Consider the following 26,732-nt stretch of genomic DNA (forward strand, 5'->3'; position numbering starts at 1 on the left):
GAGCATAAATCAGCATTAAGACATCTGAAGTGTTTCTTTTCTTATTCTTTGTGCAAATACTTTTTAACTTCTGAACTTTGGGCAAATTGAACCAGAAAGAAAAAACTACTTCAGAATTTAGCTCAAGTAGATTTTGATAATGACTAATGAAAGTTGGAAGCCATTTAGCTAATATTCAATGAAGTCAGCTCAAGCTAGTATATCTGTGGGAAGAACTACTTACATCAGATGTGCTCCACAAGTCACAGATGCCAGCAAATGAAACAGTGTCAGGCAAGAAAGGAATCAATGACACATACCGAGCCAACAGTTCCTGTTTTTTTAAAAAAATCAGCTTTAAAAAAACAATTTCTCATAAAATAAAATAGAATAAAATAGAAAGCTGGAACCTCTACCTCATTTCTTGCAAGCAAGTTTCATATATCACAAATGTTTATGTGTGCAAAATTGAAATGCATGCTCACAAGTGTATTGATATTATCTCATTTAATCTCCAAATACCCTATGAGGAAGGTCATTGTTATTACAATCTACTTTTGACAGATGAAGAAACTGGTTCCTGTGTCTCTTGGAAATGTCTTTATTATTATTATTATTATTATTATTATTATTATTATTATTATTTGCACTTTCTTACTCCATGGTATAACAAGACTTTCCAGGGTCATCTTATGTCTTCTCTAGCTCAGTCTTCAAAGCAGACATTTCTCAAGGAGCCCTGGTTCCTTTTAGAGGGCAATAGTATTTAGAAACCAAGATCAGGGCATCATTGTGGTTATAACACATATTTCTATAATTTCTAAGGAGGTTGAAGATCTTTTCATATGCTTATTGACCTTTCATGTTTCCACTTATGCAAATTTCTGTTTAAGTATTTTGCACATTTTCTTACTGATTTGTAGGTATTTTAAAAATACATTCTAGCTACTATTCCTTTTTCTATTATCTATGTTGTAGTATCTATCCTGATTTGTGGCTTGTCTTTTTTTTTTTTTAATTTATTGGGTGACAATTGTTAGTAAAATTACATAGATTTCAGGTGTACAATTCTGTATCACATCATCTATAAATCCCATTGTGTGTTCACCACCCAGAGTCAGTTATCCTTCCATCACCATATATTTGATCTCCCTTACCCTCATCTCCCACCCCCCAACCCCCTAACCCTCTGGTAACCACTAAACTATTGTCTGTGTCTATGAGTTCTTGTTTCTCATTTGTTTGTCTTTTCACTTACTTTGTGGTATTTTTTGGCTAGCCCAAGTTCTCAGTTTTGATGTGGTCAAATTTATTGTTCTTTATAACTTTTGCTGGTGATTTCTTCTAGGCATTCTTCTTCATTTCAGTTATTGTATTCTTCACTTATGACTGGTTCTTTTTTATTGTTTCTGTGTCCTTTTTCATGCTTGCTCTGTCTTTGTTGAAGTTCTCACTGAGTTCCTTGAGCAGCCTTAAAACAATTGTTTTGAACTCTGTATCTGGTAGGCTGCTTGCCTCTATTTGTTGTTTTTCTGGAGTTTTCTCCTGTTTTTTCATTTGGGATGTATTTCTTTGTTTCCTCATTTTGGCATATGTATTTTGATTCTGTATATTAGGTAGATATGCTATGTCCCCCAGTCTTGGCTGGGTGGCCTTATGTAGTAGGTGCTCTGTGGGCCCAGTAGCACTGTCTTCCTGGTCACCTGAGCCGGGTGCTTCAGGAGTATATCTTGTGTAGCTTGTGTGTGCCCTTCTGTTATAGTTGAGCCGTGATTGCTATTGGTACGTCAGTAGGTGGGATTGACCCTCAGGCTCATTGGCTGTGGGGTTTGGCCACATCCACAGCTTACAGGCTGCTGTGTGTGGGATTTATCCCACTGAGTCGGATTCACCCCAGCCGGCTCTGGTGCCTGTTGAAACTGCCCTTTGTATGTCCTGCTTCTGGAGTTAATTGGGTGGTGTTGTACTGTGGTCTGAAGCCAACCTCCAAGTACGTTGTTTCTGGGGCCTCTTGGGAAGGGCTCCGTTGCAAGCCCAGGTCAGCCACTGCCTGTGACCAGCTGGGGACTACCTGGTAAGAGCTAAAAATCAATCCACGATTGTTCGTTGCCTGTGCTAACCCTGGAGGCACGTCGGAAGAGGCCACACTGCAAACTGAGGATGTCTGCCATCAGTACCAGGTCTAGGGTAGCTCTGCAAAATACCAGGACATCCGAGGCCCACTGCCACCTGCCAGCTCCCTTAAGGTTCAGGCACTGATAAAGCCTTGTGTGGTACACAAATTGGGTGAAGCAGTCTCAGGGAGTCCCTAGAGTGGGAAGAGTTGTGGGCTTGAGGTTAATGTAAATTCTGGTTTGGTGCCAGTGCTGAGCCTGAAGCGACTCAGCAAAAGTCTCAGAGCACACTGATACCAGTCACCACACACCTGGGGTCTGTCAGACTGACAGTTTTCCAAGAAAGAGTGCAGTTTGGGCGGGGCTGGCTGCTTTTGGAGAAAGTGCCCCTGGCATTGGGGGAGTTGGTTGGGAAGGATACCAGTGAGTCAGCAGGTTGGAGCTGCAGAACTCACTAGACCAATCAGATTCAGATTTGGCCACATGGGGGCGGGCTCAACACAGGAAAGATGGCGCCCACCTGCTGGCTGCCTGGGAGGAGGACGCCTCACAGGGAAATGGCGACTGTCCTCCAGCCCTCAACCTGAAGCAACACTACCCAGACTGTCCCCCACTGCTCCCTGTATGTCTCCGACAACCCTCGAGTTATTGTCCCTCCGCTGGAACCCAAGGTGAGTGCGTGGGAATGAGGGAGTCTGTGTGGGACCTTTAAGAGGATGCCTGGGTTTTCCATTGCCTTCATCTCACCTGGACGGTCGGAATCCCCTATGCTTTTCACAGCCAGATGTGAGGGCTCCTCTTCCCGGCACCAGTACTCTGGGCTGGGGATGCTCGTGTGGGCTGGGGTCCCTCGCTCCTCTGGGAGGACCTCAGCAGCTGAGATATCCCTCACGGTTCTCAACCGCCACCTGGAGGTTTGATGTTAGCCAGTTTCGGAGTCTCCGTCCCTCCTGCCAGGCTCGACGTGGCTTCTTTATATCCTTAGTTAGAAAACTTATGTTCAGCCAGACTTCAGATGGTTCTCCAGGTTGACTGTTGTATAATTTAGTTGTGATTTTAATTTGTTCATGAAAGGAAGCAGACATAGTGTTTACTCCACCATTTTGGATCTCTTGCAATTCACCATTGTGCTGCTCATGAAAGCTGTGTGCAGGTCTTCCTGCTACTTTATCTTCTAAATTGCTGATTTGATCCTCTGGTTCATCTAATCTGTTGATTCTCTTGAGTATATTTTTCATTTCACTTATTCTTTATGTCATGTGGGGTGTCGTGCAGGGCGGCCTGCAGGGGATCCTGCCGACTACGCCAAGTGTCACGCAGGACGGCCTGCAGGGTCTCTGGTCCCACTCCCCACACAAGAACGCAGGATATGGCTAGGCCAAAAAGGAACACCCACGGAGCCATAAGTAGGGGAGTCATATCTCTATATTCTCGCTAGCGGCTGGGTTGGAGACACAGGAAACAGGAGCCACACAATTCTCAACCCTCACTGTGCCGCTTGCAGGCTCAGCCACCATCTTCTTGCTAGCCCCCTTTTTTTTCCTGCTAGCCCAGCCACGGCAGTTATATTCATGGCTAATGGCTCACTGGTTACAGCTGATGGCCAACTAGCCACAGGTGATGGCCATTTGATCACAGTCGATGGCCATTTACTACCTGAGCCAGCACCTTTCTATGTGAGGCCGAGAGCCTGGAAATTGCTTTTTGGGGCTCTGTCCCCACACTTTATTTCTTTATTTCTTTCTATCTTCAATTTTATGCTTTCTCTCTCTTTGTTGAAGTTCTCTGAGATCACTAAGCATCCTAATAACTAGTGTTTGGAACTCTGCGTCTGGTAGATTGCTTGTCTCCATTTTGTTTACTTCTTTTTCTGGAGCTTTGTTTTGATCTTTTATTTGGGAAATGTTTCTTTGTCTCCCCATTTTGGCTGGCTCCCTGTGTTTGTTTCTATGTGTTAGGTAGGAGTGCTATGCCCCCCAGTCTTAGTAGAATGATCTTATGTAGCAATCCACAGATAGCCACCGACTGCACTGGACTTAGAGGTGCTTCAAGAGGCCAAGCTGTGAACCAAGGCTGGCTGTCGCTAGTGTGGGCTTAGGGCTGCTCAGCCAGAGGTACAAACATGCCGAAGACAGATACTGCTTATTTGGGTTTTTGTGAACCTTTGAGAAATTTTATGAAAGTTCTCAGCATGAGCTAAGACAAGTTGTTTGTATGGGAAAGCCACTGGAAGTGGCCTTGGATGTATCGCTTTGGTCTCTGGGAATCAGTAGGACAGGGCAGACGAAAGGTGATAGACAGATTGAACATCAGACACAGCAGCCACCTGTGTCTGCATGCAGGGAGGGAGGAATGCTCAACAAAGAAACTGGCTTCTGCCAGCTCCTCTGTCCAGCAGAAAGCTGCCCCTCCAGCCCTTGCGCTGAAGCCAGGCATTTCAGTTCCTCTCTGTATGTCCCTGGCACCTTTCAAGCCATTGCCCCAGTGCTGGAGCTCAGAGCAAGTAAGTCCATCAGCAAGTAAGTCTCTGCATGGTCCCTTTAATCAGAGCACCTGGGACCCAAGCCTCCCTCCATCTCACTCAGCCACAATCTCCGCTTGTTTTCACAACCAGAAGTTGTGGGGACTTCTTTCCCCGGCACTGGAACCTTGGGCTGAGGAGCCTGGCATGGGGCTGGGACCTCTCAGTCCTCCAGAGAGGACCTCCACAGCCAAGATATCCCTCCTGATTTTTACTGGTCACACGTGGGTGTGAGACGAGCCTGTTCTGTGTCTCTCCCCCTCCTACCAGCCTTGAGGTGGCTTCTTCTGTATGTCCTTAGTTGTAGGGCTTCAGTTCAGCTACACTTCAGGCGATTTTCAGGCGATAATGGTTGTTATGTGGTTGACTTGTAATTGATGTGGTCCTGAGAGGAGGTGAGCACAGCGTTTACCTACTCTGCCATCTTGACTGGAAAAATCCTATATTCACTTTTCTTTTTCTTTTAAATGGTTGTTCTAGAAATTTCAATGTGAATATTTGAATTAAATTCTAAAGTTAGTAAATGTCTTTGCCCAGATTAAATCACCCTCATCAATCCTGTCCTGCCATATATGTATTTTTTTCAAAATTTCTGTTCTATCCTGATTTTTCACTCATATTGCTGTTGTTATTGCTATGAAGACAATGCTTGTTAACATTTAATCACAAATTTCCCTCTCCCCCTTTTTTTACCTAGCATTCTGTGTTGGGTCTAGGATTTTCTAAGAGACTTCCTTCTCTTTGAAGTATATTTTAAAGAAATTTCTTAAGTGAGAATCTTTTGGTTGTAAATTCTCCCAATGTTTGTGGGAAAGATAGTTTCATTGGCTATAAATTACTAGTTTGATGACTATTTTCTTTCTGCCTTTTGAAGATACTCATTTTCTGGCTTTCGTTTGTGTAACTGAAAAGTCTATTGGTTTAGCCATTTTCTTTTGTAGATAATCTGTGTTTACTCTTGAGCTGCTGTTAAGATGAATATTATCTTTGTAGTTCCCTATAATGTGCCTTGATTTTCATTTCATTTTACTTATCTTGCTCAGGATTCACTTGAATCAGGATTCTTGTCTTTCATCAAATCTGAATATTCTCAGCTCTTTCTCTTTAAATATTGCTTTTCTCCTTTTATACACAATTTGGTCCTCTTCCTGCCATCCTCCATGTCTCTTAACCATGTTGTGTTCCATTTTTTTTCTGTTTTTATGCTATATATCAAGTAATTTATTTGAATATGTATTCTAGTTCAGTAGTTCTTTCTGTACTTAACTGTATGTATTTTAACTCTGAATTTAATGTTTTGTTTAACCTGCTTGTTTAATTTCTAATTTTAACTATACCATCTTTTATTTCTACAGATTGTAACAATCTCCCTGCCAATTCTGATAGTCCGTTGCTCTTTTATTATATATTCAATTCCCTAGATTCCTTAAGCTTATTAAATATATCTATTTTATATTCTGAATCTGATCATTCTAATTTCTGCAGTCTTTGTGGCCTGATTCTGCAGTTGGCTGTTTCTGCTAACTCTTACCTTCTTCATGGTGACTTATTTCTTCATTATTTCTTCTTTTATATGTTCATGTTGCTTGCAACATTTTCTGTGGAATTTTTCTGAGGCAGAGTTTAAAGGGCGTTCTTTTAGAAGGATTTGTGTTTGCTGTTGACAGGGATGTCGGGCACTGCCAACAGGGAACACTTTCAATCAAATTTTCATTTGAAGTTCTTTTGGGTCTTATAGGTAGTATAAATTTCCGGCCCACATGTGAATAAATACAGCTTCATGATTAGGAATTCACAGGAGAGACTTTTCTTGTTTTCTCTTCCATCCAGAGTCAAGGCTGGGACAGGTAGGATTCCTTCTGCAGGGCAGTATTTCCTGGTTTGCCCACTGATGATATTCTCCAGGAGTCCTAACTGTAGCTGAGCCTCTAATTCAGCCTTGCAACCTGTTCTCACCCCTGTGCTCTCTCCTTCTCCAACAGCCCGTAGGTCATGAAATCCAGCTGTAGGCACCCTCAGAGAAAACACTATTTCAAACCCTCCCTCTTGTGGAAACTTGCTTTCTTGTTGTTTCCTGTCTCTTCGTATTTCAGCCATGATTTTAAAAATGTTTTAAGTATTTTATTCATCACTCTTAAATGTCCTCTACTGGGAGAATTTTTCTGCACATCTATGCTACAGGGAATAGAAGTCCCTATTATGGTTTTTAATCAAAATCGATTAATAAAAAAAGGAAATGAAATGTGGAACACAAGGTTTCTTGTTTTTTTTTTTTTTTTTTTATGAACTTACATCTGCAAATAGATATATCATTGCCCTGTTCCTAAATTACTGTGTTAATGACATATTAGCAGCAATTACTCCCTATACTGTCCACTCTCCAAAGACAGTTATGGGTTACAGTACTCACTGAAGGACATAGGGCTTCTGTGCATGTGATGTTGTGCCGAGTGTGATACTCTGCCCACAGAATGGTGCATGCATTTTTAATGGTCCAGTATGGATGTGCTTTGTGGTGATGGCCTAATGCTGTACATACTTAAATACTGGAAATCCCTGTTGCTTAATTTGAATTCAATAATGCTTATAGCATTAAGCATAATACTGAATAGTTATCTTAGTACAGTAGAAAGTGCACGAGTTCTGAAGTCAGAGGCCTAGGCTCAAATCCTAGTGAAGTATTTGACAAGACATAATGAAAACATGTTCCTGTAAGCCATTGTGAATGTGTAGACAATTTTCTAAATATTAATTTTCCAGCACCCAATATAATGTCCGGGATGGTTTGTTGAAAGAGTGAACTACAGATTATTATCCTCTCTGGTACCTTCAGACTCTTCTAAAGAACTTAAGCCTCCTGGTACTAACAAAGATTTAATCATTACTTTAATCACTAATGATCTTGATATAGTTACTTTCTTAAGTTGTGAAATATGGTAATTAAGACGGCAATATACGGAACTTTTAACACACTTGTAGCACCAGCCCTGATGAGCTATGAAATACTTACTGCTGTTGCTTGTGGGTTGTTGGGACAGGCATTAAGGAGTTCCTGCGCAGGGTTTAAAGGCTTCAGATAACGCGTGACAAAGACAGTCTTCCCCGTTATGTCAATCACTGTTGTGAGGCACTGACGGTTTGGAAACTTCAAGGCACATTCAGCTTGAAACTTCTCTGTTGCTTGAAGCAATTTCTCATCTTCCTGAGAATCAAACTTCAAAAAGAAAGACTCCATGGAGTTTATGTATGATTACAGGAGATACAGTAAAACTCGTTCCCATCGGCAACATGAACTAAGTGTGAGCTTCAGGAAGGGGGATTAAGTGACCCCTTACAACATTGTCATGCCCTGCTGTCCCTGCAGCTTTATTTAATTATATTTATAATCTAAAAATTAGATTCATGAAATACTTAAGATATATTCAACAGGAGTGAAAGAAAGTAGTCCACAGGCAAGCAGCCATACAGAAACTATTGGGTTAATAAGACAACCTATAAAATGAAACTATGAGGTACTAATTTTGATGGACGAAACCAAGCAATAGTGTTTTGTTTTGTTTTTACCAAGCAAAGCTTTGTGTGTATTTTGATGTCCGTTTTAGAAGGCAGAGGGGCTTAGAAGTCTAAAATCTCAAATGCAAAGCGTAAGCAACTCACATTAAATGGATAACAAATTTACAAACACGTGGATGTGTTAAAAAGTTCTGGATCTATAATCAATGTAATAAATAATAGTAATGGCTCACAAGGAAAAAGGAAGCAGAACTAGAAACATTAAATGTATAATAGTTATTTTAGGTGGTTCTCTGATCCAAAATGAGCTACCAATTCCCAGACTTTTTAAAGCAACTCAAAGCAGACGAAATAGAACACATTTCAATTTCCTTTAGTCATGTCATTTTTTTTTCCTCCCTCAAGCCATTACTAGAAAATAGCATGAAAAAAAGCAGACATTTAAATGTTTTTAGCAATATTTTTGTTGCTTAGTATAAAAATATATGCATTGCTGCTTATATTTCAGAGGATTTCAGGACAAACTCAAATTTTTATTAGAAAAAAATTTTTAAGTAGAATTTAGATTCTAGGCAGTGCTTGAAAGATTTTTGTTTTGTTTTTTTTGAGGATAAAAATGTTCCCAGCTATCCTATCCCCCTCATTCTCTGCTATCCCCCTCATCTCTCTTATTTTATTTTACTATTTAAAATCACTGACATTTGATATGTTTATTTACTCTGTCTCCTCCATAGAGTAAGATTTCTGAAGTCAGGGATTTTGTTTTTCTCTTGTTTTTTATCTCCAGTACCATGAATACCACCTGGCACATAGTGAGTTTTAACAAATATTGTTGAGTGAACGAATGAGTGAATGGAAAACGTCCCATTACCTTTTATGACTTCCACTAGAATAGAGAATATCCTCATTACTCTTGATTTCTTTTATATTGGAGCTGGACCATGGCTCCTGTTTCTAATTTGATTTCTGTACCCTGAGAAATTAGGATAGCCGTTGTGTGGGTGAGGTAGGACAGAGCATCTCCAAACGCCTATATATTCTCGTGGGATGTCCCCTTGACATAGGGATCTTATCATCATCATCATTTAATCACCCACCGCTCAGCATAGTGCCAAGACATGGTAGCTATGTGATAGGTGTTATGATGAATATATAAATAAATGAAAAAGGTGAGTTTAAAAGGCTTTGGTATGGGTGTGCCACAGACTCCTAGGGTAGAATTGTCAAGCCAGAAATGTAATTTTAGAAAGACGGAGAATTACTCAAACAAAGTGAAAAAAAAGTACCCAGTAAAATTCAGCCCTGTTTCCTTTAAACTCACTCATTTACTTTTCCATCCAATTATTTGAAAAATGTTGCTGAGAGTCTAAAAAGTTCCAGGCACTCTGGATAAATGCGTATGAAATAGTCCCCTTAAAGAATTTCTAATCCAGAGAAGAACATCAGTAAGCAAGCAGGTACTTAAAATACTTGAGCAGAGATTCCGTGGGGATAAACACTGTGTGTGGGAGCCCTGAAGAGAGGCAGCCGTAGGCATGGCCCAGAAAGAACAGCAAACATCTTGACTCAGTACTATTGGCCGTCCATGTTGAAAAAAGTGTGTCGAAACATTTGCTACCACTTGGACCTCGATGTTCTGTTGTGTATTTTGACTCTGGAACTCGTGCTTCTAGAGAGCAGGGCCCGTATTTGAATCATTCTGTGCTCCTCTGCACCTAGCATGTACAAGGCAAACACTGAATAAGTATCAGTGGTCATTAATACTTATTTAGGCCACTGGGATGCCATTTCGTGGCGTGAAACAGTAATTTAAGGAGTAGTATGCTGTGTTGGTAATCTAAGAAGTGCCAACAAAAGCTCAGTACTAAAAGAATTTGGGTCATTTTATTATGAAACAAATTAAGGTGGAACTGACAAATTCACAACTTGATTCAACATGAACTTTGGAAGATTCTTAACTGGCTCGATTCTTTGACCCCTAGATTAATGTAAACACTTACAGGAAGGTGAATGAGTTTATACTCCCTTTGAATACCTAGATTGTGACAGCTCCACTCATCAGAAATAACCATCACAAACACACTGTCTCTGTAAGAAGCAGCTCATGGGTTTTATAGACTTGGAAAGAGTGGCAGTAGCTCCCAGCATGCAGTGACATTCAGACCTATGACTTCCTAGATTCAAAGCTAAATAGGAATCTTTCTGACAAAATGAAATGGGCCAAAAGACAAAGCTGGACATTCTGCGGGGAACAGCAGACGTCTGTAGTTCATTGCTAAGGGATCACACATACATTAGCATCCGTAACGTGGCAGGAGACAAAAGCAGCTAATTAAAGCCTAATAATTATTGACTGATGAATGGTAAAACAAAATACTTGGTACCTTTTTAAGCATGTCACTCATCTCTCAGAAGCAAGAAGGAAAAAAAAAGAAACAAGAGGAAGACTTTATTAACAGAAATAATCTATTTTTAAAAACTTGTTTTTACCAAGACAATGTAAAGTAGGGGATGTTAAAATCAGAGTTTCGGGAGTTGCTACTGATTTTTTAGAAAATTCCATGAGTAAATACCTTTAAAAAAATCATATGGTGTGGTTCCGTATGGGATGATGGTGGAGGGAAGACTAACCCACTAACCCTGGAAGTTACTGTAAGTGGTAAAACGATGTCAGGTTTTGGTCCCTATTATTTTAGGGTGAGGGCTGCTCTTCCCTGAATAAGCTGAAGAGTCAGCACTGAGGGGTGTTTTCTGCCCCTATGTTTAGGGCGTCAGGGACCTGTCAGTCCACATGTCTTCCTTATCAGAAAGTGTCAAAGAATCTGGCTTTTCAGGCACTTCTGGCTTCATTTTAGAGGTCTACGAGAAACGCTTCCTACAGCCACAATAGGGCAATGAGATGCCCCCAAATGCAGCCAACGGACAGCCCAGTTATCTGGCTTCAGGGGAAAAAAGGCTACAAGACTTGGAACTGCATTTCAGAGCCCTGGAGATCTCTTAAAAATTCTGTAATAGAAGGCCAGTGCCTGTGAAATGTGCCAAGTGCCAAAGGGTCTGATTTCAGTCTTTCAGCCACAGTCACAACAAATCAGCTTTCACAAAGTTTGGAAGCTCACCTCCAGATGGAGTACTAGCTGACCACTTTTTCTTATGTTCAGAATACACACAAACTGCAAAATCCTCTTTTGTCTGAGAACAGTTTTCTGTGTAAAACGTGCTTGTTGACTTTCCCTTGAGTTTATACATGAAGAAAAACATTCCGAATAGCTTTCCCTTTCTAGAAATATTTTGAAATGTAATATATTGTAACGTGTTTTCTAGAGAACACATTTGTCACAATAGTGACAAAGGCTAGCGTATAAAATTAATTTGAATTTCAGATTTGTTTTTCCTATAATCCTTCATGTTCTCTGTAAATGCCTTGTAAATGGGAAATAAGGATAGTATTTTCCTCTGTGAACCAAATTGTAATGCTGAAAAAGAAACAGAGAAATATGCTCATTAAAAAAAAATCTCCATCTGAGTCTTAATTACAATGGGTAAAGGGGCAGCATGATGATCTATTCAGTACAGCTCAATACTTAACACCTCGGGCTTACATGAATGTAAGCTGCGAGGAATTTTTATCTGCTTTTCTAGGCTGCTGTATCCCCAGTGCCTAAAAATCACCTGTGACATAGAAGATGCTCAGTAAATATATGCTGAATATATACGATTTAATCAGGCAGACATTTAGTTGTTAGCTCTGCCATTTACCGCCTGGGTGAAGCTGGGTAAGCTGAGCTTTGTTTTTCTTATCTCTGAACTGGAGACCCACCTTACAAGACAGCTGGGAGTATTAAAGGAGAGAAGACGTGCCAAATGTCTGACATAGTGCTCAGGACAGAGTCAAAACTCAGCACATGCTGCTGGTAGTGATTATTATTACTGTATGAGTTTATAATTACAGAGGTCATGATTGTATTTTCTTCCAAATCCAATGAGGGCAGTAAGTCTCAATGCCGCACCAGCACGGCGTACCCTCCTAACTGAAGGGTAGGAAACAGTTACTAACAAATGGGAGTTCTGGAAACTATGTCTCTGTCTTTTTTTTTCTAGAGCTGTTCAAAATTAGAGTTCTTATGCACAATTTATTTGTTTCTATCTGAAGCCAGTGAAATGAATCGAGGTGACCCTTGAAGGTCACCTAGCCTTATAATCCTATGAATCGATTCAATAAAGAGCACGGCCAGGGATGTGAGGTCAGACATGAAAATGTATTTCAGCATGCTTGCCAAGAAATGTCAAGATAAAAGAGCAGTTTGCTTTTCTAGTTTGTCATATTTCGTCTTTTTCCCACTGAGAAAATTCTCCTAAAAGTGGAGCATGTTTGTATTTGCTTTGCCTAAAAGTTCAGATTGCTGATGGACCTAATTATTGGCTCAATGGAAATACAAACCCACACAGCTGTCCTCTTCATTCTGTCCAAACTGAAAGAGTAATAAGCAGACATAGAAGACAGTCTGCTTGTGCCGTGCAGTCCAACTTTACACAAGCATGACCTAGCAAGCATGTCTCATTTGTCACCAATGTCAGACAATTCCAAAGTGTATAGAGTTACCTTTTCTCGTACTGACTCCCCAGGAACCAGCTGAGGCTCGATGGTGATGAACAGGGTGATATAGGAGCCTTCGCTTAGGCTTCGAACAGAGTCAAAACCCCGCTCAGTAATCACATTTCGCTCCTTACTGTAGCCCAGAAGAACTGGAGGAATATCTATTTTAAATGTCCCGTCAATCTGTGAAGAACATATGACTTGGTAAACACCCTGGTCATTTTCCAACAGAAGTTCAAAGGCAAGTGTCAACTCCTCATCATCTGATGAATTCCATAAAGACTGCCCAGACTGGCATTCAGGGTCCACCTCATCTTTCTAGCGTGGTCTCCCTAAGCGCTCACAGAAAGGGCTCTCTATTTATTTCCCTGCCTTCTTTTCTTGGTGTGGCAGAGTGTGTACTAGTCATGCAAGCTGATACTAACACTAGGTTGCCCGGGTTCAAATCCTGGATTGAATGCCAAGTGCCTCAGTTTACACCTTTGTAAAAAGGGGACGACAATAGTCCCTACTTTGTAAGGTAGCTGTGTGTGCTGAATGCATGAATAGATGTAAAACACTAAGAAAAATGCCCTGGCATATGGTTAAGTGCTCAGCAAGTGCTGGCTAGCAGCCAGTCCCCTTTTCTGGAATGCCCCAGCTTCCCATCTCCACCTTTCAGAATTTTAATGATTTTTCAAGGCTCAGGTCAGGTGTTAATCGCCTTCATGAATTATAATATTTTGTTATGTCTACCAGCTTTACACATAGAATGTTTCTTTCATTTGTTCCCCTGACACGTTCTGCCAGACTTTGTGATTGTGTGCATATTTATCATTTTCTGGGTAATTTCTCTCTGTGAGTAGAATCTGTATTTCACTGCCTTTTGTATCACCCTTCTCCAACATATAGCAGTGTTTTGTATACAAAGCAGGTGCTCAATAAATGTGGGCTGAATGGATTACAAACCACTTGTATAAAATGACCTAGCTTATGCAGAGGTTCAAAAAGGCAGTACTTTGAACTATTGCATAGCAAGAGCAACAGTATGTTTATGAAGTCTGTCTAGTTACAGACTTCAAATTATTATTTCAGTCTTTAGTGGCATTTGTGTCTCAGGAGAAATAGAGAAACAACATAGATTCTCAGTGAATATGCCTTATGGGGAGGAATTAAGTAAGCTGTTGCCTGTTATCGTCCTTACATCGGTGGAGTCCCCCCAACGCCTGTAACCAGCCAGATGAGAGGGTGCAGGGAGGACATAAAAACAATGCTATATATAAAGTAGAGCTGAAAGAACAGCACATCTAGTCTGTAAAATAGGTAGGGACACAAGAGGGAACAGGCAAATATTTGAAGTGTAAGGACTCAAGACAGGGTTTCTCAACCTGTGTGCTCTTACATGTGGGGGCAGGTAATTCTTTGTTAGGGAAGCCTGTCCTGTGCATTGCAGGCTCTTTGGGGCTTCCCTGGCCTCAAAACACTAGATGCCAGTTGCACCCCCACTAGTTGTGACAACCAAAAATCTCCCCAGACATTGCCAGGTGTCCCCTGCGGGTACATTTGAGAGCATGAGCTTTGTGGAGTCAGACAAAACTTTTAAATGACAAATATAATAACACCATCCTCAAAAGTAATATTGCAACGTAAACCAAAAAGCTGAATAGTTCTCTCTCTTATTCCCAATCTCATTTTCCAGGGATAAGCAATAGAAGCGTGTTGGAAGGTGGTAAATTTGAATCCCCACTCTGTTGTGAGCTGTGGGACTTCAGCTCTCTCGGCTTCTGTTTCCTCATCTACAAAATGGAGGTAATAATGCCTATCGGGTTGTTGTGAGGTTTATTTGATGTGACGTATAAACCAGCTAGTAACGGTATGTAACATGCCCAAGATAACTATAGCAATTCCTATTATTAGTACATTTCATTAATGTTTCTAGAGTCCTCATTATTTCAAACATGATTCATGGTAGCAGAGACTCAGTGAACTAAGACATTACAACTACTGAGTCGGGATTCTACTTTGTTATATGTGTAGCTCCAAACAGGACCTCAGAGTGGCAGTTAAGGGACGCACAGATTACGGCACAGTTCAAGGAAGGAATTTGCGACAGCACTATTGGAAAGACAGCAAACGACCTCGTGAGGCAGTGAGTTCCCTGTTTCTAGAGGCACCCAAGCCGAACTTAAACTCTCAGTGATTGTGCCTTTTGGGAGGAATGGACACTACCAGGATATAGTCAAGAAGTTCATTTACCGAGAAGGAGCTGGGCACCCTTCCAGGCGTGAAACAGCAACGGCAAGTAACCTGGGCAGTTTCATTAGTAACATGATATGCTTTAACAAAATTGAAAATCCATTCGAAGAGGGAAGTGTAAATTATTTTGACAAGCACATCACTGCAATGTCACCTTTGCAATTCCAAGGGGTCTTTGAAATTCCAGGCAATCCAAGACTGGAGTTTTGGTCTTGGCTTTGCTGGAAACTCGGCCCAGGCAGCATTTGCTCTCTCTGTACCTATCACGTGGGGAATTAAACTGTTCCCTCTGTAGCTGTGTAAGATTAGCCACAGTCTGCAGCTCAAAGCCCCCTGTTGCCATGGACTTACTACTGGGATGTTAGAGCCATTTCAGAGTCTTTAACTGGAGGTGAGAAGTCACTCAGGAGGTGCTCAGCTAACCTAGTGGATCGCCTTAAGCAAAATCGATAAATTCTGAAGAAGGGGGTCTCAGTTGAGCGAGTCTCTACTAACCATTTTTCATGTTTGAAATAGTGAGGACTCTAAAAACATTCAGGAAATGCACTTGATTAAATGGGCCGTCAAGTGTCCTGTTTTCTTTGAATGACTTCCAGACATACACCCACTCCTCTTCTGTCACTTTGACAAGTTTCTACTTTGTCCCACCTTCTCCTTCACTTCTATTTAAATGTTTAAAACAATTCTCAGATTGGAACAGTCATACATTAACTATGAACTTTAAGGAAGACAGATGTTTAATAAGTTGTGCAAATAGGACAGAAAGTCAATTGCTTTATACAGTGGTTTTTAATCTTTCCAACGGCGGTTCTCAGTGTGGATGGTCCATACCCACCAAGAAAACTTTAACAGGAAAAATGGATAAAGCACTTCCCTGTTCCCATGGAATTCTGACTTTAGATGCTTACCCTTGCTTGGAAATATATCGTGCTAAATGGAATTTTCACACATCCCAACCAGTGTCTCTCAATACGAGTGTGGATTCCACTTCCTCTTTCCCGGTCATCCTAAAGGAGGGGTGGGTAGTGATAATTGTTTAAGAACTCCAGACATTCATTTAATTGATTTGGCAGCAGGAAAGTAGCAGGATTTTAGCTGAAAGCATGTGGGCTGAGGCTAGACAGACCTAAGTCACATTCTGGTTCAGACACTTAATGGTTCTATGACCCAAGAAAAGTCTTAAGCTCAGTGTCCTCCGTAATAAATTGAGGTTTAACAATTTACGTCATAGGGTTATATTAGAATTAAATAAGACAATGTACGAAAAGCACCTAGTACAATTCCTGGAACACAGCAGACACTCAGTTGAAAGTTAAAAAAGCTAGTTCTTTTCCTCCCTCCTCCCTTTCCCCATTTATACATGTCAAGTGTCAAACATTTCAAATACAAGAAAGATGGAAAATACAGATATATTCCTCAAAACTGTGAACTTACCTCTAAGACATCATATAGTACTTCATCAAAAATGTTAATGAACACATCATCTTTCACTGACTGCAAACTGGTTGTGCTGTAGTCCCCGTGAGGGGCCCTGCAAATGGCACACGTGACCCGGGACCATGAAAATGGGCAAAATAGAAATAATGAGCACTCAAACGTCAAGACTGGAAAAATACTCAAACATAAGCATGGATGTTCACGGATTTATCTTGTACAGGGATAGATACTATAGCATAACGCCTACACCCAATGGAAAGGGCACTAGACTGGAGGCTCCATGCAGAGAGTAAACCCTCTGTCTGCTGTCTGGTGGCTCGTCCTGGTGAGTCTCACATCCACTTCCTACCCATCCCCCATGGGGAGCTTTGCAAGGAGCCAACTGGCCAGGGCTGAGCTGCCTCAGTGGATGGGCCACGTATAAGGTCTCCAGCTGACACGGGTGCTGGTACGTGGACTTCCTAAGCAAGTGACCTCCAGAACATGCTCTCCAGCAGACCATTCCCCAGGCATAAATCTCCTATTGTTATGTGGCTGGTAGAGCTTTCTGCTCCTACCTACTTACCGTAGATAAGGAAAGCATTGCAGGGTGAGGTTCATCTGCTGTGACATAAGCTTCTCTGAGTCCAGCCAGGCTGGCCCAAGCAGGCTGCCCCATGGCATGGCTGGAGACTGGGCTACTGTGTGTATTTTGTTCAGTATTTGCCTTGAAATTTTCTCATTCTTTTTGCCTGTACCATGTATAACAGTGGTGTCTGACCCTCTCTTTTGACTTAACTAGTTCTTCTAGTCCTTGCTGTGTCTCTCATTTACTATTTAACCTTAAGCAAGTTGCCTTCCATCTTTAGTTTTGCTTTGTTTTCTATAAAAGTAGAGCTCTGGACTAGATAATTTCTAAGGTTGCTTCAAGATCTGAAATAATGAGTCTTAAATATCTAAAATTACTTCAAAAATTTTTAAATGCCTATTTATTTCTGGTGAGGGAAAAGCATAATCTATGGGAATGAAGACGTTTCAAATTTGCTTGAAGCTTCCAGAGTTGGGGAGATAAGGAAGAAAGGAAAAGCAGTGTAGGGGATCTGGGGTGAAGGGAATGGAAGATGGGTTTATCAGTGGCCAGAGCCTGGAGACGAGTGTGGTGTCCCAACAATGAACCTGAGTTTCAAAAGTTAGACATTTTCCCACTTTATTCTTGATGGGAGTCAGTTACGGTACAAGAGAGAAAACATGGGAGTTGGTGTCAGGACTCCTGGCTCTTATTCCAGCTCACTAGCTACACAAGCTTTCACCGTAGGTATTTCCTCCTAAGGCTCCATTTCCTTCACATTTCTTCAAAATATCTTATCGTTCTTTCAAGAGGAAAATATGCTTACCTAAATGGAAGTTCAAGTTCTTCATTCCAGCTGGGGTTTGGTCCTTCAGCCGTAGTTGTATGGCAAATTGTTCGTTGAAAAGAAACTTCTACGAAAGGACGTACTAAAACCTTAAAATTAACAGCAAATTGTAAGAGTCCATAGTGGTTGAATTATTTTGCTCTTAGCAGAGAATGTATTTACTAAATAGTGTGTTTCCAAAGAAAATGAAGCAGAAAGCAGACTATGAAGTTTCTCGGCAATTCTTAAAAACATAAAGGGTGAGATGCCAAGCAGAGACCCAGCGTGTGGGTTATTTCACCTGGCCAACGGGGTAGTCAGCACTGGGGGATGGGCTGTGTGTTGCCGGGGAAGCAGCATGCTTTTCGCTGAAAGTCCGTGAAGATCTTGATGGCTGCTGGAATTTGCTAGAAGGGAAAATGTATGAAAGAAATAAATGACAAGGAAAGCCTTGTCATATATATTGAGCAGATGGTTTTTCCAAAGATGTATGGCTCTGGTGGCTTTCGTAACAGACATTCTCTCTAAACTTGTTGACACTTCAGAAGGCTTTTAGTATTCTCTAGTCATCTCCAATCACCTAGTGAATTATTAGAGACTCCCCAGCTTCTATCCCTACACCCACATGTGTGGCTGAGAACAGAGGCTAGAGTCCTCTTCTCTCTCCTCCTCTCCTAGGGGGTGCCGCATGCCTTTCCCTCCATAAATGAGAGGCTCGGTGCCTCTCAGGTAGCAGAATCCTAAGCTTCCTGACCAGCCTGCCCTGTCTCCATCCAATTCCTGTCCTCCTATATTTTCTATGAACATGCATTCTCTAGGATTGAGCCCAGAACTATTCCCCACTTTCTGGAACTGGCCCTGGCGATCCTGCCTTTGGCTGTAGGTGATTAGCCTACAGATTAACCTATAGATTAACACCTATAGATTAGCCTATAGATTAACACCTCACCCAAGTTAAGACCTTCAGATTCTCCTCTGAGAAGCTGACGCTTGGTGGGTGGTACCTGGGCAGGATGGACCACTTCCATCACATGGAGAAGAATGAACCAAACCCATAGAGGGAACAAGTGAGAGGGACAATGGGACCTTAGAAGAACCATCTTAATCTTTACAGTCGACAGTGTACTTCAGCTGTACTTCTTGTCCTTGAGTTGTATGAGATAGTCCCCATAAATCCCCTCTTTAGCCTAAATTGACTAAATTGGTTTGGTTACTTGCAACCAATAGGGCTTTGACTTTGGCAAGAATGCCTGGCCCCCACAGAATAACTGTTAAAAACAGGAGTGGACATGCTATAAAGAAGTGATCAATGTGGCCGTGATCCTGCATAGTCCATCCCCTGGCCGCCCGGAGGCTCCTCACCTTGCTGCTGGCTTCCTCACGGGAATGTCATAGGCCCGGATAATGTTCACCAGCAGCTTTATGTCTCCATCGGACAGGTTCTGGGCTGTCACCTTCTTCCGGCCTTTCCTCCTTGGCCTCAGTGGTCGCTTTTGTTCTGCCAGCTTGAAAAGGCTTAGGCCCAAAATGCTAATGATTACAGAACAGGATTAGGACTCTAAGGAAAAGAAAGGTCTGGAAAGTCATGAGACAACTGCTTAAACTGTGCCCCAGGCTCCTGAAAAACTCTGTCTTTTTAAGGAGGGTGGAAATCAGCAAGAAATTCTCCCAAGATGGGGGATTATTGAAATTGATTTTAGCTGCTACTGATAGAGAAAGGAAAGTGTTCTCGCCCCTCCCTGCATTTCCCACCTTCTCTGCCTGGCTTACCCCCATCCTCTCAAACGTGCCCTGTCTGTCCCTTTGCTCGTGCCAGTCCCTGTACATGCAGGGCTTCCCTCCACCTTCCTCGTCTGCCTACTCGGTTGCAGTGTTCCCTACCCCCGGCGCAGTATCTCGCCTTCCCCAGAGGCCTAGCCACATCAGCTAGCAGGGGCTCCCTCTCCTGAGCTCCCAGAGCACTTACTGCCCTATTCTCAGTTGATGTTTACCGTCTCTCCAGGTGCTTCCTGGGGTACCGTACTCTCTGGAGTTACACAAGACTGGGTGTGAATCCTGGCTCTACTCTTTAACTTTGGGCAATTTATTTCACCCCTTTAAGCCTCTGTTTCATCATCTGTATAGTGGGGATAATCACAGGTACCTCCTAGGTTGTCGAGAGGATTAAGTGAGGTGTGTGCAAGGTGCCCTGGCATGTAGATGTAAAATGGTCACTGTTGGGATGATAACAATGATTACAATGCCAGTGATTATGCTGGAGGACGAGGAGGAGGTGGAGACAGGAGGAAGAGAGGGGGAGAAGGGGCAAGAGGAGCCTTCCCTCATCTCTCCCCACCTCTCCCTGAGATGATGTCAAATAAACACTTCCTGGAAGATGAAAGCATCAGGTCAGTGACTCATGGGAGATGAGGCCATGGAGCAAATAATTAAATTCTGGCCCAGGGACTAAACAGAAACACAGAAGTGATTTTGTATCTGGAAGCTGACATGACTGACTATGCCAAACAACACAGAACAAAGCCAGCTGTGCCCAGGCAGCCTCAGGCTGCAACGCTCAAGCTTCCTGCTTCCCGGTTATCTGAGCCAGCCAAGTGGCCTGCTTGACTGGAGCCCTGTCTCCAGGAGGCACATGCCAGCTGGGGACATGCCAGCTCCCCGAGGACTTCCAGGAGCTGCTGCTCCTGCTCGTTCTCCTCTGTGTCTCCCACGGAATAGCAACCATTTATCCACACCTTTGTGAATCAAGCGGAGTGCTAGCTGCCTTACATGTACTATTTCTAATCTTTACAGGTACACCGTTTACCCCAGTTTGTATATGAAGAAACAGGAGGCTCTGAGAGGTGACATGATTTGCCCAAGGCTCCTGAGTAGGGGGCGGGGGAGCCAAGGTTCACTCTCAGATCGCTGACTTCTCAACCCATCTTCTTCTTCTTCTTTAATATTTACGCATAGTTTTTATTAACTCTTTTAAACCAAGAATAATCCTGTTACATGTTAACATAATGTAAAACTATGAAAAATAACTATCCTTTCCAAAACAAAAAAGACTGTAAGAAGAGTGACATTGTTTTACATTTTTTGCAAATCTCTTTTTGCGTGTATGATTTATAATCTACATTTTATTATTTAAATTTATTTTTATTGATATAATTGACATATAACATTGTGTAAGTTTAAGGTGAACAGCCTGTTGGTTTGATATACTTTTTTTTTTTAATTTATTGTGGTGACAATTGTTAGTAAAATTACATAGATTTCAGGTGTGCAATTCTGTATCACATCATCTATAAATTACATTGTGTGTTCACCACCCAGAGTCAGTTCTCCTTCCATCACCATATATTTGATCCCCCTTACCCTCATCTCGCACCCCCAACCTTGATATACTTTTATATTATAATATGATCACCACCATGATATTGGCTGACACCTGTGTCGTATCACACAATTATTTCTTTTTTGTGTTGAGAATATTTAAGATCTAGTCTCTTAGTAACTTAGAAGTTTATCATACAGAGTTATTGACTATATCACTATGTTGTACATTAGGTCACCAGGACTTATTTATCTACTAGTTGCAAATTTGTAACTTGAATAACATCTCCCCCATTCCCCTACTGCCCAGCCGCTGGAAACCACCGTTCTACCTTCTGTTTCTACAAGTGTGGCTTTTGTAGATTCCACATGTAAGTGAAATCCTATGGTATTTATCTTTCTCTGTCTGGCTTATTTCATTTAGCATAATGCCCTCAAGATCCCTCCATGTTGTTGCAAATTATAGCTCATCTTCATCGTCACTTTGCCAGGACACCGACCCAAACTTTGGGACCTCGGAGAGATAGATACCTTTGCCAGGGGCTCATAACATGGTGCATCCCTTCCGTGGTCAATACTTCCTCCCCCCCCAGAGATGGCTCCTCTCCTAAGACTTTGCTGCCCTCGTAGCAATCAGCTATAGGGACATCTTGGTGGTTGGGACCATTAAATACAGAAACATCTTAGTTTAAAGCCAAGAACAAATTGAAATTAAAAGAAGAAAGAACATACCCCGAGCCTTCAGAACTTAATGCAGAAAGTAAAGCAGAAAAAAAGAAAAAGAAAGGAAAGAAATGGAAAGAACAGCATGAAAAATCACCGTCTATTCTCTAAGTGTAATTTTCATTGGTGAAAAAAGCATTCATTGACTGGACTGTGGACCTGGAATAGAGAAGCTCTGCCTGCAGTGTGTGGGCACTGCCTGGATTCTGCACGTGCAGGGAGGCAAAGTGAAAGGCAGGGGCCGCCCCGCGTAGCACAATCTCTGGTCTGCTCTCCAACTTGATGTTGGAGAGGAAGTACACGCATGAGAATTAACCTTTTCATGAGACCAGGAGACTTAATCACAGAAAGACTCATGAGGTGAACGGACTGCACAAGACCACCGATATGGAAAGTTATCTTTTATGCATCCGCCCCCGGTTGAGACAATTTGAAGGTTTTTCTAAATGATAGGGCGACAATCAAGCAAATACAGTTAATTTGTCACTTCTATGTAAATATCCATCTTTCCCGGCCGCCCTTGCCTCTCACCTAACACCCCACAGCTCTCTGCCTCCCAGCTGTGGTCCTGGAACCTGGCCACCGCTGCCACCAGAACCTCGGGGGCCAGTTCTCAGCCACCCCCACCCCCACCGCCACCGCCACCGCCCTGTGCCAGGAGAGTAAGGGAAAGTCTGGCACTGGGAGATGACGAAAACGGGAAGGGTATGTACAGGAGGGAAATGCTGTCAAACTCAGTGGGGTTGGAAGGAGGAGATGGCACAGGCTGGTGAAGCTGACTTGGGAGGTGAGATGGGTCTTCTGGAAGGCGAAGGGGGGATCACATGTGACTATTTCTAACAGAGACCCCTTAACTAGTATAATCAGGAGGCATTAATCAAGGTTCACCACTTTCCAGGATTATTCAGGGCCCCAATGCATACCAACAATGAAATTTGTAATGTAATACAATATTTTTATAAGAACTAGTGGAAGGTTTGTTTTTTTACCTGATGTTGGGCACTTCTTCTTCTACTATCAAATCCGTAAGAAGAAAATGGTGTTTTGCAATTAGGAAACGATTTACCACTGATTCTCGAACCTGGGGAAAGAAAGAAGTTTTATCTAAAATGTTCTTGTTCTCTGAACTTCGCAGATCACTCCCTAACATTTTCTGAGTCTGCACCCCTGTGTTACCTTAGTTCAGTCCCTACCAGCCCGCCTTCAGTTTTCTCAGGGGCACTGACCTCTTCCTACTATAAATCATCCAGCTTTGCCCATTAGCCTAAGCTCCTAAGGTAGAGGGTTTTCTTTTTTGTTCACTGCTATATTCTTAGGACCTGGAAAAGTTCCTGACACAAGATAGTAAAATTTTGATGAATGAATGAATAAACAAAAAATAGGACCAGTCTCAAAGCACAAACAATTCAAAAGTGATTCTTAAGTTCTTCCCGTATTCAGACTGATTTACCTCCTAAATATTCTTTAAGTAGAGGGCCTCTTAAATGTCAGAAATTGGGTTTTTATACATTAGCCACAGGGTAGATCAACTGGATGGGAAAAATGTACTGTAGTCACTGTAGTATTTCTTATAAGTTAAATCTATCGAAGGAAGGAAGGAAGAGAGGGAGGGAGGGAGGAAAAAGAACATTTCAACTTTTTATTGCATAAGGGCAGTAGTATGTGGTTTATAAAACATTTTTATTACAAAGGAAAAATGATGCAAACATTCAAATAGAAAAAAATCATGTGTGAGAAATGGAGTCTCTTGTAATCATACGCCACGTAAGATAACCACTGATAATGAGACACGTCCTAGTGTTTTCACAAGTTCAAAAGATGAAGATAGCTGTTAGTCAATTTCATGTCTGTAATGAAAATAAGTCTACAAGGGTGACGTATCACATAGAAATGTAAAGGAATAGAAACCTCCGATCTCCCGTATTAGGATGCCAGCTTCTTTCCCCTACAAGGCCTGTTCAAAATGCTTTTCCTTACCTGTTGGAGGTACTTGGCTACTATGGCCCTATGGGTATCTATGTGGTCCTTGGTTTCAATTACATTTCTGTCTCGTAACCGTTTTTCATAGTCCTAAAATTAAAAAGGAGTAAGTTTATGATTTTAAAGTACTAGTGCTCTCTCTTGTCCTTCTTGAGATCAGAGAATTTATCACATGTGGTTTAAGTCATAAACTATGGTTCTAGATGTTTCCTCCAACTTCCTCTTAATTTTTAGTTCAGAATTGATCTTTGATACAGTATCCAGGATTTGGAGTCAGTTGGTTGACCGCTGTGTATGTGGAAGAGAAAGCTGTAACTACAATTTGAAGTGTTCATGCAGGAAGAACTAGAGGTCACACAGATAACAGTCACTGTAGCTCGAGATCCTAAGCTCCCCACACAACTTAACCAAAGCCTCTGCTTAATTTGTGCCTTTGCTATCTTAAGTAAAGCAATGACAAAATAGCAAATAGCATCTGAGTGTAGCTGACACGGTTACCTACTTGGAGGAAAGTAGTGGGTACTTTTGCTTTGTCTGCTTAGGCTGCTACATTTTCTTCTCTTTTTCCATCAGGAAAATTCCATGTAGGCTCCAGGAGCTGCCATGTCCTCCTTCAGTCCTTCTCTGGTCACATTGAAAGCCCAGGGTGGCCCCTAACCCAGGCTGCGTGACTCAAGAGCTGGTCCCAAGATTTTTAAACTTGGGACAAGAGGACGCATCTCTCCTTCCTGGCCAAAACTACTGGATATGAAGTTGGACGATGTTGGTGATTCTGTGGCCAAGTATAGAAAATCTGTTGACAGTAGGGGACAGTGAAGCCACCAGAGCAAGGGGAGCCCAGACAGGATGGAGCAGGGTCCTAGCAGCATGCAGGCCTTGGATCAAAGTGTCCTTGAGGCACAGGTGAATTCCTGCCATTCATATGTCTTTAGATATTTAACCCCATTTGGGATTTCATCATCCAGTAAACTCTTGGTGCCTGAGCTAGTTCAAATTGGGTTATCACTTACAATCACAAGTCCAAACAATGCAAAGAAGAACCAAGTAGCCAAAACTATCTCCAAGAATAGTTTCTGCATGAAAAATCCTACTGATTCTAATTTCTAATGGCTCTCACTTACCTCATCAAACACAAACTCACCTGTCTGGACTCACTGGCTTATCCTACCTACACCGGCCTACCATCTGTAACTCCTCAGATCCCTCCTCATGCCCCCAGCCCTGTTCCCCACTTCTTTCCACCCCACACATCCCTAGGCTATTCATATCCTACCCATGAGCTTTCCCTGTAGTGCTCACAACTGTGCTTGGTGCTTAGCAAGTACTTATTGGGTTAAAATGGCATTGGATTCCTGACTAAGGCAGGATAATTTGCATGTTAACGCTTAAGATATTTTTCAGCCTACAATTCTACTTTTCCTTAGTTTATATGTTGTTCATGATATCGAGACAAGGAGATTATTTAAACATTGGATTCAAGAAAAATAATGCAAAGGTTATATAAAGTGTTACAAAAGACAAACCAGTATTGCTACTGAGAATATAGCATCAACACCAAAACTCAAACAGAGCGGTATTCCACATAGCACAACAGATATTTTATTAATTCCTCTACAGCCATTTCTTACCTGGAATACCTTTTCCATAATTTCTCGGTCATATGCTGGAATTTGCTTATAATTTCGGAATTCTGGCACTTCTTGGCTTCTAAGATGAAGAAGTCTGAATCGTTTGGATCTATTTAATTCCTCATCTGAAACAAAGTTAAATTCCTGTTGCAGCTGTTCCAGTCGAAAGAAATCAGGGACATAGGATTCACCACTGGTAGCAACCTATAAAAACCAGAAAACGCGAAACTAGACGACAGGCAAATTTCATCCAAAGAAACCTGGCACTGAGCTTTCGGGAATGGAAGCTTAACAGTTTTAGATTGAGAGACTTGAAACATTCCAGGTTTCATTAAAAGACAAAGTAGATTAAAATTTAATAGTAGCAAGGCAGATGCTGTTCTACTCATTTAGTAGCTATAAAATGTACCACAAATCTTTTTTTCCAAAGAAATAAAAATTATAAGGCTCATTTTTGGTACGCATGTTCCTAATAGTTGTTATGAAGATATACAGACTGAAAAATGAGTTATATCAGTGTATTACTAGGTGCCTGTGTAAATAAGATAATTCATATGCACAGTGTATATAAAATGTGTGTGTTTTAAATATATTTAAAAATATTCTAAAATACAATCTTTTACTATATTTATGCACATAAGTAGATAAAGGCCCCAGAGTCAGCTGATCAGTGTCACTTAGCTCCATGGCCACGGGCTCCTGCATTTAAGCAGCACCTCATGGCCTTGGTCACTGAGAAAAATGAGCCAGAGATGGATCTGGGCGCCAACATCCAATGCCCTTGAACCCTTGCACAGAACAGATAGCTTTAGTGCCACTGAGAGGCCGAGAAGATGTGGGCTGCACTCTGCCCAGGTGCCTGCTGGGCGTTTTCCAGTTGTGACCTCCTGGGCAGAATGAAGGCCAGACAGCAGAGATTTGCTGAGGCTCTGTGATGGGAAAGCTGATCCTGCTGTGAAAATCCTGGTTCACAGAGACCAGTCAGGAAGGCAATCCCTGTGTTTTGTCCTTTTATGGGAGGCAAAGTTATAAAGGAAAATCGAATGGAGGTGGCACTGTATTACTGCTGATTTAAAGATAGCAATGCAAATGCGATTTGAAAACTTTACAAGAAATAGACTACATTTTAGGTAATATGACCCGTTCTTTCTAATATTTCTCTATCCACACTAAAAGTATCATGTTGGAAGGAGAGTTTATAAAGACAAAAGTCAGAAGCTTGCTTTGGGACTTAACCTTAGAAAGACCAGGGGAAAAATGCAGATTTTCATCCTCCTTGCGGTTACCTTACTGCTGCACTTCTACTAATAAACACGGTCA

The 26,732-nt window shown here is 41.7% G+C and overlaps 1 protein-coding gene across 1 annotated transcript in view; it reads right to left on the reverse strand.

The window, feature by feature from the left end:
• The window catches only part of CC2D2A (coiled-coil and C2 domain containing 2A), a 112,947-nt gene that overhangs the window by 15,791 nt on the left and 70,424 nt on the right, over positions 1–26,732 (reverse strand). Inside the window, exons 21-31 of the mRNA XM_033106645.1 lie at positions 25,413–25,616; positions 23,782–23,874; positions 22,794–22,885; positions 19,129–19,296; positions 18,068–18,173; positions 17,767–17,876; positions 16,391–16,487; positions 15,865–15,963; positions 12,728–12,904; positions 7,625–7,828; positions 224–313 (exon numbers count right to left, since the gene is read on the reverse strand). Of these exons, the coding sequence (XP_032962536.1) occupies positions 224–313; positions 7,625–7,828; positions 12,728–12,904; positions 15,865–15,963; positions 16,391–16,487; positions 17,767–17,876; positions 18,068–18,173; positions 19,129–19,296; positions 22,794–22,885; positions 23,782–23,874; positions 25,413–25,616 (1,440 nt within the window). The remainder of the gene's footprint in view (positions 1–223; positions 314–7,624; positions 7,829–12,727; positions 12,905–15,864; positions 15,964–16,390; positions 16,488–17,766; positions 17,877–18,067; positions 18,174–19,128; positions 19,297–22,793; positions 22,886–23,781; positions 23,875–25,412; positions 25,617–26,732) is intronic.

This window comes from Rhinolophus ferrumequinum, chromosome 5 (genome assembly GCF_004115265.2).
Source record: "Rhinolophus ferrumequinum isolate MPI-CBG mRhiFer1 chromosome 5, mRhiFer1_v1.p, whole genome shotgun sequence".
In the NCBI taxonomy this organism is placed as follows: domain Eukaryota; kingdom Metazoa; phylum Chordata; class Mammalia; order Chiroptera; family Rhinolophidae; genus Rhinolophus; species Rhinolophus ferrumequinum.